Source organism: Pyrus communis, chromosome 14 (assembly GCF_041283825.1).
Source record: "Pyrus communis isolate YQ-2024b chromosome 14, ASM4128382v1, whole genome shotgun sequence".
Taxonomy (NCBI): Eukaryota; Viridiplantae; Streptophyta; class Magnoliopsida; order Rosales; family Rosaceae; genus Pyrus; species Pyrus communis.
The window spans coordinates 9,564,310-9,575,836 of NC_142578.1; the positions used below are offsets into that span (position 1 = coordinate 9,564,310).

Sequence of the window (11,527 nt, forward strand, 5' to 3'; positions counted from 1 at the left end):
ACAATGCTTAAACTTCAGGTCAAAGCATAGACGAGTTTTCCTAAAATCCTTCATCTCAAATTCCATCTTCAGGTGTGAGGCAGTTTTCTCAAGCTCTTTCGGAGTCTTAGTGAGATTCATGTCAACAACATAAACTGTAACTCTAGCAATTTGGAATAAGACTTCATAGTTTAACACGCAAGGGCATAATTCATCCCTGACTGATCAAATAATCACGTAGATGGGTATACCACATCCGTCGGATTTTTCAATCCATAAGTGAACGCCTCAAAACTAGTTACGAGGGTGTTCCGTGGTTTTGGAATTATTTGAACCAGTCTATGTAATTCTTTGGGAACTTACATGTAAATCTTTGTATCTATATCCCCATGGAGAAAACACTAACCGCATTTCATAATGCTGCTATTAATCACAGGACGTTTGAGAGAAACCTTGCACCGTAAAGCGTGCATCAATACGCACTATTTCATTCATCTCATAACGCTTCCTTTCCCACTTGTAACATAACAGGGTTACCTTAGGCAGTGTAGGAACGACAGGTCCAATACACACTTTGGTAAGGAATTTGACCTGGATTGTAACTTTAATTGTCCAATTAATTCTACGTTGTCACTTAATCAACGAAACACGGTTCGATATCGTCGCTTTTCATTTATGTCGGTAGCTACCATATAAGTGAAAACATCATCGATGATAATCTCATTTCAATTCCATTTAGCTCATCTAAACTAGTATACTGGACCAAGAACTTTAAATCTCGGGATAAATCCAGATTAATCTCATGAGATGGAAATGATTTGAGACAACGATCGAGTTTAGATTCATTGTTGTGTTGTGTCTTCCTCTTCGAGGGAAGTGAATCATACGAACCGAGTGATCTGTCATGCTCCAGGCCAAGATAGATTAATTGGTTATCCGCCGGTGTACCGGACAGTCTAACAAAGGTGTCCAAATCGTCCAACGGCGGTGGCACACCCTCCAAGGATGTTGACTCGACTTCCGTTAAGTACGTTTATCATTGCAGACATGTTTGCTGCTGATATATGATCTCGTCACTTTAGCTAGATCAGAGGAATGCGTTTGGAGCAACACTCTGAAAACTAGAATTCATCACACTTGCTTATCACACTTTTGCAGTATGGGGATCGAGATGAGATATAATGGGCAACGTCCACACAACTTCGCACCGTTCTACAGGAATGTTGACGCTCTTATCTCCCCCTAACGGCGGGAAAACTGTCTATTAAAGTGACAACCCGCAAATGAGCGGTAAAAAGATCGTATACAAGGGCTCGAAAAGAGCTAGTGTGAAGGAGAATCATGATTGACAAAAGATACACATCCTTCTTTGAAGACCCATGGTGGTACATTGCGGCGGCGCAACTTGACAGACGGAATGCTCACCCAAATGCGTAAATACAAAAATCGTCAGGTTTGTACACAGTAACCAACTGTAACGTCATATAGATTGGGTGGCAATGAGCTTTAAGACGGACCAACATAACTGCATACAAGGATTACATATCCCTAGGCAGAAACCGAAAACTTGATACGTTTACCAAAATTCGGGTGATCATTTAAATAGCGCTTTATGATCACTAGGCGAGTCTATTTGGGATGAACATGGGAATTCGATGTTCAAATTAAAAACCCAAAATGACATGCAATACTTTATCGAAAACCTTCGATATAAACTCTCCGACATTATCCAGTCTCCTGGACCTTAAGGGATAAGTAGGATGAGGAACCCATTATCGGCCATGAGGTTTACCAGCATTGTGTGTGGACAAACATGTGACCAGTTTGTCGATTCATCAACCAAAACCATAAGTATTTATATGGTCCGCATTTTGGTTGGATTAGTCCACATATATTCCCTTGAATCCACTGTGAAAAGAGGGTCGTGTCGCATCTTTGCGAGGAATGATATAAAAAATCAATTTCCCTAATGAGCATGCTTGGCAAAATGTGCTTGTAGGCACAATATCCTTACTTCAGATAAGGAGATGCATTGTAGCATCATTGTTCGATCTAATTGTCCTAAAAGGTCGTGCCAAAGCAAGTAAACTGCTCAATCATCAGGCTTTAGGCCAGCCACATGTGGTGTATTCTCAGTTTCTCAGTTGGGAGACAACTCATTGGCCCTAAATCAAAGCTTCATGCTCATTTTTGGAGGTGGTGCAAAGATATTTCACTCTATTTTCTTCAATGGTTTCATTTATGATCATTGTCATCTCGAATATCCTTAAAAACTCAACGTCAGGGAGAATTTAAGGTCCCTTAAATGGTAATTCAGTACCATACAATGAGGAGCGTGCCAAATGCTCTTAATCAGGTTGGATACACCTGAAGTCGTTGTTAGAGATATGATTTAGGTGTAAAGTTAGTGTGCGTAGTACGCATTCATCCAGACAACTAACTTTCCCACATTCCAACCTAATCACGTGTTTAATTGAATCGGTCACATGTATTAAGAAACATGATTCAATTAACTTATATTCGAGGACAATATCAATAAGATTATCCATAAGTAAAACAAACACGAAGCTTGAATCCAAGAACATGGAAAAATGTTTTCAAAGTAAACCAAAGTTACTATGGTGGATTCGGCCAATAAGGCCATCCATGTCAAAATTATGCTATTCAAATGGTGTTTGGTGAAGCAAAAATTAGTCTCACATATTGACTACTAGAATGGTACTCCTTAACATTGGTAGGAGCACGAACAGGTGCATAACCAATGATCTATTCCATCAAGACGGAAGAAGATTCTGTAGGGTTAAGGTTCAAGAATATTATACCCTATTCTTGAAGTTTTAGGTTTTAGGTTTTAGGTGCCAAGGATCACGCTTCAGGCATGATGCCACACCTTGGCAGGCCCTGATTCTATCATATGTTTGTGGTAGTAATCAGATCCGAGAATCTGGTAAACTTCTACTTTCTACACTACTACTTCAGGGGCGAGTTAGAAACATGGAAGGATGAGAAAAATATTCTCCAGTCAAAATCGGATTTATAAACTTCAGAATTGTACTCATTCATGAACGTAATCATGGTGTGCTTTGGGCAATATGTCGCATGATCACACGGTCCGTATGAGCGAGCCAAAGAGTCATGGGATCCTCGTTCGGGAGGTATTTCCATTGATAATGCTTCGGGCATAAGTCTTCGAATGAAGATCATGGTGGAGGCTTATTCAACTCTTACTTGCCATTGTTGGCTTCAATGGTTTCTCAACTTCTTGATAGTCAAGTGGAGATTCATGTCTTATACCCCACATAAAGTGGTTTCTATTAGAAACATCCAAATCAGGAAAATCGAACTTGTTACAGTTCGACAATCCACTGAATTAGAGGGAACTAGATTGTGATTAGTGTTATGGGAATGAATCAACCATAAGCATCAAAGTTAGAACATTCGAGTGCTAAGACATGGTTTTCATGAAAAACATCGGGTTTTCATGGGTGTATTGTTTTATGAAAACTTCGGGTTTCAAAGGCACTAAATTTGAAACGACATGTTCAATTTAGTTTTATGAACACTTAGTTCATAATGAGAGGTTCCTATAAGAAACACAGAATGCAATATGCTGATTTAAGTATAGTGGTTTTGAGTTTCTTCGGGAACTCAAGTGTGAGAGCTTCATTACTATGAAAGTATGTGATGGTTCAAAGTATAAAAATAAATTATTGAATCGTTAATGTCCAAAAGTGATCTTCAGGTCAATAATTTTGGATTCACTATCAGATTAATGGACTGCAAGTCACTTTTAATTAATTCAATAAATCGGGCCATACCGGGTCGATTGTAGAAGCAAAATAATATTATTGGTCGAAAAATATAGCCCCAAAATAATTTGGGCTTAGTGCCGTGAGCAAAAAGCTCGGGTTAGCTGCAGGAAAGCAGTCTCATGGTGGCTGCATGCCACGGGCCTGGGTGGGGTGGCACGGGGACAAGCCTAGCTGGCTTGTGGGTTAGCACACAGAGAGACCCTAGGGCCATGGTCCTTGGTAAGAGAAGCCCAGCCATATGGCTGGCGTCAGTTTGTTGTGGGCCGAGGAGCAAACTGCAGGCCTGGCAACACAAAACCTAGTAACCTTAAAGGTTGCAACGCACAGGGAATAGATCCCAGTCAATCTGGGCTGGGTTGGATGGCTGCAAGCCATAGTGCAAACGAGAGAAGGGATGTGTGCCCGCCATATTTTCCCTAAGCCGAAGCTTGGTGTCTGTGTGCACAGCGATGGTGCGACGGTGTGCCGTACCTGTCCAATTCCCATATAGTTTTCAAAATCCCTTAGGGTTGAGGAAACCCTAAATATACTTCTAATTTATTTCATATAATTTGACTCACAAATTCCACATAACAATTTAATTGTGCGATGCATGAAACAAATATATACATATATATATATATATATATATTGAAAAATATATGAACATATACAATATATATATTGGAAGGAAAATGTAAACATATGGGGGTTCATGCATCATGGGGGAATGTTTTCATGCTTCGTGAACTTTTCAAATATCTTCTCTTATTTCAAGCATACCTGATTAGCAAAAAACGACAAAAGCCTTTGAATTTGTAGAAGATCCTTCTCGGAAAGCTAGAATTGTATCTCCAATGTGTTGTCTCACGTTCAACACAGAAAAATTAAATTGAATCAATAGCATGTGGATCAATTTAATAAAATAGTAAATTAATCATAAAAAGAATGATTAAAACGTAATACTCCCCTGATTGAAGAAGAAACTCTCTTTAGCGTAGTGTCAAGAGCATGCTGATAACGTGTTGTAGGCATAATTTACTGAACAATTATGGAGGCCATAGAGAGAGAGAAAGGTGCGGCAATAGTAGAGAGAAGAGAGAAATGTGTAATTGTTGGTGTGTTCTATTCCACCCTATTGTGCCTCTATTTATAGTAGTAGGATAGGTAAAACATTTCCTTTTAGGATTACAACATTTAATAGGTAATCTACTCCTAATAGGAATATAAGATACATTCCCATATCTACAAGGATTTACACAATCACATTCCTAATCTAATAGAACTGCAACAATTTTAATATTTTTATAATAAAAAATAGCCAATCGATCGTCAATTTGTTATTTATACATCAATAGTTCAAAGACTCACCGTCTCAAATACAACTCGGATGATTTACAATAGAATGTGTGTGTTAATTGCTGTTTCGGTATTTCGAAACGTAGAGATGTTTGGTATTCTGATGTTGAATTGTTGTCTAATATCATTAAATCTTCAAAAATCATGTATTTGAAAGCACCACTCCACCAACTCTTTGATCCAATTTAAGGCTCACTTGATCAACTAATTAGGTAATGCAAGCTTGATTAAGATATATTTATTATTTGGTTGACTCCAATAAAACTAATTAGGTAAGAAAGTCATGACGAGTAGAGGTTTTTGGGTACGGCACCTCTAATTTGGAGGGTGTGAGAGGGGTGGAGGCAAAACATGAAATAACGATGAGCCTCAAATCAGGTTTGGTGTGCAATGTGAGATTTTTTTAGTCTAGGCCGGACGAATGAGATGGACTAACTTCTGGACCTAAGACTTTCTCTATGACGAGCCTCGTTATTGATATGGAGCGAGAATAGGATAGTCTATTACATGTCAATGACATGCTTTCTATCGACAACTTGTGAGGATTGGCATGCCATACATATGTCGTTGACTTGTCACAACATCATTGGCATATCATAGCGAGATCTTGGCTTGTCATGGGCATTAGATTGCAAATACTCACTAGAAGGTAGGATTCCATTTCAATCAGATCCAAAATTTCCCTCCTCAAATATTTATTTTTTTATTTTATAGAAAAAAAACCACCCTTACTTTGACAGAATCAGAAACCAGTACGCATATCAGACGCTTATTTAAGATGAAAAGTTGAAATCTACTTGGTTGAGGCTTGACAAAAACTGGTTTACATAAGTGCAATATGTTCTGTACCTTTCAATGTATAATGTAGCAGCAATCTCGCCGGGACAACGAGGCTCGATAAAGCGAAATCCGAATGTACGGACAAGCACGTCGATAGTACAGAAGAATTGTATTGTACAAATACAACAAGATAAAAAAAAAAAAAGGGACAATTGCTGCATCAATTTCAAAATGCCTACAACATAATCGAACAAGTCACCTACACTCGCAGAGATACAAACGTATGAACTAACAAACACCTAGGATCTAAGAACATGCCAAGAATGCAATTGGTGATTGACCTGTCACTATCATCTTTAAAGTATCAACAACACACGAAATTAAATCAGGAAATCGAAGCCACAAAAGTGAATGTTCACACAACCATTCTGGGGACTTTCATGCCGAATCCCCGCTTTGCCTTCTCAACTCTGTCCAATAAAACGTCAACGGTCATGAATGAATCAATAAGAATACAGATAACTAAATGAAAATGAAACAGGCAAGCTGATACAAAAACATCTTTACTTATCAAGGTTGATATCTTAGCAAAAGGTGGTTATAGTAAAAGAAAAGCAATTAATAAATGCAAAGCAACAAAATGACAGTAATCTTAGTTTGCACTCGCAGACACAGGGCAATAGCCAAGTAAGGATCAAGCCAAATGGTTTTTGATATCAATTGTGCATTTTTCTTTACGTTGGAATCTTAAAAAGAAGACGGTAATCAACATGCGACTGTAATCAAACTTAAATATGAACAAGGACTTACGAGGGGGCAAGTTTGCCAAGGCTTTTTAACTCTTTCCCTAACTCCTCATCCACAACTCTCCCAGACATTTCGACGGTATAAAATTTATCCCTTGTAGTTGGTAGTCCTCTGCTTGCAAGTAGGTCCAAATCTCTCTGATGTAGCTCTCTCCCATTTACGTAGACACTGGTATTGCCAGCAGCACAACTTGTTGGAATGGGGTAATAGAATTCTTCAATAAAAGGCTGCAAGACAACATGAATGCTTTATTTATAATTCCACATGAACCATGTACAAGGAAATTTGCAAATCAAAATTTCATTGTTCTCACAGGAATTATGCCAAGGCAAGTTTGGCCCATCACACCCCAGAATCCGGCTCTGAAGTCATACCTAGTTAAAAATGCAGACACGAAACAAGTTAGTCTTTTAGCTAAAGGAATTTAGATATGTCATACACTTAACTTGGGAGGCAACACGCAGACTTACCAATAATCTCCAGGTTGAATCGGGCCAGCGAGCTTTTCAGCTTTCTTAACGACATGATCCGGTATAGGTTGCCCATTAATAAAAACAGTAGGCCTTGTTTTCTCCACAGCTTGATTAGATTTTGAGAAATCTTTAAAGCTCCTTTTGATGAGACCCACTAAGAAGGAATCAGCACCCTTGCCGATTTTGGGGTGATCTTGTTCATTTCTTCCCTCTGCGGAGTCTTGAGAAATGTTGGTGTTGAGATATTCATTGTAAGAAACATCTACGTCAGTTTCCACCGAACTATCTTTCACAGAATTCTGTGGAGAAGTGATCTTTCTAAAGAGTGCCTTGTCTTGGTTCTTGCAGTCACAATCATTTCCCTTCTCATCTCCGCTTACTGTACGTTTAGGACTATCAGACTGCTCCCAAAGAGGCAAACCTGGACGCTTTGGAGAAAATGAATCTTTTTTTGGCAACTCAGCAGAGTCAGGAACATCTCTATTTGCGATTACACAATCTGATATCTCCACCTCCTCCTCCTCCTCCTTCTTGGAAGAGATGGAAGATGTTGAAGTAAGACCTTGCCTCTTCTCAGATTCATCCACGTTCAGCGTCTGATCTTCTGTCAGTAAATTGTCTTTGGTTTCTATGGATGGCAAGTTATGATCAGAATGATCTAAATCATCACAGCGGGATTTGATGTCACCTGCATTCGGACTACCATGAAGACTTGAAATGCTGCCTTTAAATGCTTCTGTCAGTAAATTGTCTTTGGTTTCTATGGATGGCAAGTAATGATCAGAATGATCTAAATCATCACAGCAGGATCTGGTGTCACCTGCATTCAGACTACCATGAGGACTTGAAATGCTGCCTTTTAATGCCTCATTAGAACTTTGATCAACCTCAGAAGATTGTTGCTTGGAATCTTTAGGAGCAGAAGTAATGAGCTTTTTACTCTTGATTTCAAGTGAGATAACAGTTGAACAGGAACCACACCGCAGTTTTGACTGATTATTATTGGTATTCTTAAGTTTTCTAGGAAGTTTCAGTACTTCAAAGCAACTAAAGCATGTGATGAATGGGGCACCTCCTGCTACAGGATGGAAGATTTGTCCACGCCTATTAACTGCCATCGTGCTTCTTGGTTCTGAATCAAAGTCGCTTTGCCATCTTGTGTGCAATGGAGGAGGACTAGCATGTCGGGGATTATAGTCATGTGGCTTGACTTGTTGGTAGGTATTCAAACTAACCGGAGCTTTTGGAACCCTTTGATTCCCAAAATCATCAAGCGAGACTTGGGGTGAAGCTACCGGATTCTGGTTGTAGCATCCTAAACAAGAGCAAGCAGGCGAGTGAGAAGTGTTATCATGTGGATTTGAACTGAATTCCATGCGCTGCCCCATAAAGTACTCATGAGATTGTGGTCTTGGGTACTGGAGTAGATGAGGAGGAGGCCTCCGTTTCATTTGTTGCTGAGATGGATCCTCATATTCAGGAATTGCATTCAAGGGATGCCTTTGAGGAGGATAGAAGTTTGGCGTATCCATGTTACGATAACCCATAAAAGGAACATGTCCATGGCTATGGTTTAAGTAAGGGGGCCTTGTCATCTGCTCGTCCACAGCGTAAGGCTGCATGGAAAGATTATAAGTTAACCGGTCACCATAAGGATCAGGCGGGGTCCTACTCCTCTCCGTAGGAACCGGTTCCCATGGTTTATCAACCACATCATAAGATCCGCTCAGTTTCTGCTTCAGCTCATCCAACTTCCTTAGAAGCTCCGCTCGATCCTGTTCCAAATTTGCAACTTCACTCATACCATCAAAAGAATCTACCTTATAGTTTGATGGCCTCTCGTCAGGATAAGCAGAAGTTGGGATTCTTCCACGCTGAGCCCCGACCCTGGAGCTCGCGTAAAACCCATCAAACCAATCTCTTTCTACACCCCAAAACTGGTCCATACTTCCTTTTGCTCTCACTGACCCAGCAAAATTCTGTAAGTGGGCTGAAACATCTCCTACACTTGAATTTACAGACATAGACCTACTCATGTTCGTTTCAATCTCATCTCCAGACATCCAATTATCTATTGGGAACTGCGAAATTCGACTGTATTTTTCAACAAACTCAGTTTCTATAGCTGCACCTCTTTGCTCAAACCTTAAACCATTAACCCTTTCCCTAACATTATTACCATAATTATCAACCATAACCTCTTTGTTGTCTGTTCTTGATGAACTACCGCTAATCGAATTAACCTTTCTATCTCCGAAAACTCTCTCTTTTCCTCTAGCTCTCCTCAAATCCATCACTGTCCTCAAACCTAATGCCTCTGGAAACAACAATGGCCAAAAATCCCAGAATCACATCAAATTAGTACCTTAAACTTCTCATAAATCATAAACAAACAGAAGCAAGAAACTGAATAAAAAGATGATAAACTTGGAAGCATAACAATTCAAATTTCCAAAAGTCAAACTGTATTTTCTTTCCTAGTTATTTTATTTTCTCAGCAACCAAACAGCACGGAAAAGATTAAAAAAAGAACCAAAATTCGAAAAACCTACCTCAAGAACATCAGCTCTAGCAGGATCAAGTACTGAACTTTAGGCCCTTCCAGATATTATTTAGCATCGAAAACGAAAACCCACAAACCAGAAAGCCAACCAAACCCAATTCAAGTTTGCTTCCAAACCCACAAACCTTCATTACCCCAGACGCTATGAATAAAGACTTTGGACTTGGCCGTCGAAAGAACAGAGGTTTCTGAAACTGCCACAATTTTGCCTTGCCTTCAAACAATAATTACAGTTGACATTTTTTCTTAGAAAATAATTAAAATTTGGAGAGACTTTGAAAAGGTAGGGTTGGAACTTGCCTTTCGAATTTCGTACATTTGGAAATTTGGGTCCGATTCCCGATAGTTTTCAAGACTGTTGTGAGAAAAAGCTGGCTTGAAAAGGCCAACGCGTACTTGTTTGGAACTTTCAATTTTCCTTTTAAGTGGTCCTAGTTAAATTCTTTCGCGATCTTTGTTCAAAACATTTTTGCCCTCTATTTAAAAAGCGAATCACTTATTCAATACCGTTTGATTGGATGAATTAAAGATCAAAAGTATACATCTCATTTAGCAAGTATGTTAATTGTTTTATTCGTTAATGTATGCCACAAACTGGTTCACTCTACAACTTGCACCACTTATATTCGTTTTATTATTTGCACTTCAAATAATTCGATAATACATTTAGGGAAGAGTTATTGACATTTCAAAAATCTTATTCTACACTTCTCACAAGTGTATTTTTCTTTCCTAAAATAGAAAGTTTGGAGTGTAGAATGAGATTTTCGAAATGCTAATAACAATTCCCTACATTTATGTGTGTTGTGTAAATTTAGTATTTTAATAATTTGATAATACATTTATGTAGTCAAGTCAAGATGTTGGGAACGTTTATGTTTTAATAGTTTGTCCAAAAAAATAATTCTAGTCGTGCCTACGACTGATTTGTAGCATAAATCACCTCTCTTTGTATCGGCCGGCGTTGAATTGGTGTTAAGAAAGCAAACATTCTTCATTGCGCCTCTGACCAGGTAAACTGACGCAGGTAAATGGCTTTTGTTAACCTTGCTGGGTATGGGTAAAAAACTAAAAATACCATTGCTAGTTATTTTGATTTTTTTACTCATACAATTTGTACAAAGTATTATCTCATCGAGTGAGATCGATTGCGAATGACAACCTAATTTTAGCACAATTTCGTTTAGGATTCATTATCATAAAGATTCGACGTGCAAACAAAGTACTTTATGTCGACCACCTAACGCAATCTTCCTTCTTTTTATCCAAATTTGAGAATTTGAGACCGACAATCGTATGATAAACTTATACAAACGACGACCTATGAAGGATAGCAGTATCACACGCACGGTACAAGAAGTTTTAAGAGTAGTTTTCACACGCTCTTAACTTGTTTAATACGATCCCATCATGCCATCATGTGATACATATCTATGTACCGGTCAGTTGCCATCAACAACCTAAATTAATAACACTCCAAATTAGTATGATTATATTTTATTTTTTGGTAGATTATATTTTACCTTCTCAAGTTTTTAGCGTAATTACAACTTCATACAACATCTTTAAAATATTTTAATTTCATACACAAATTTGTCTCTTGAAGCCATCACCTGAACTTTTACTCATAAGTGACAAGAATGCCTCATTAAATAGGGGATGCCACATTTGTTCTACGCGCAGTTCAACTCTCAAGAAGGCCTAAGATAGGAGTAATACCCAAATCTTGTTTTTATACTTTCCTAATTGAAGACCAACTCAATCAAGCAATGAAT

The 11,527-nt window shown here is 38.6% G+C and overlaps 1 protein-coding gene across 1 annotated transcript; it reads right to left on the bottom strand.

Moving 5' to 3' along the window:
• Positions 1–6,103: 6,103 nt before the first annotated feature.
• On the bottom strand, positions 6,104–10,205 carry LOC137712943 (uncharacterized). The gene is made up of 5 exons (XM_068452150.2): positions 9,742–10,205; positions 7,187–9,506; positions 7,030–7,090; positions 6,720–6,943; positions 6,104–6,379 (listed from the first exon to the last, which is right to left on the bottom strand). Exons 2-5 carry the CDS (start codon positions 9,481–9,483, stop codon positions 6,325–6,327), a joined length of 2,637 nt encoding a protein of 878 aa, XP_068308251.2. The 5' UTR covers positions 9,484–9,506; positions 9,742–10,205; the 3' UTR covers positions 6,104–6,324.
• Between the last annotated feature and the right edge of the window lie 1,322 nt (positions 10,206–11,527).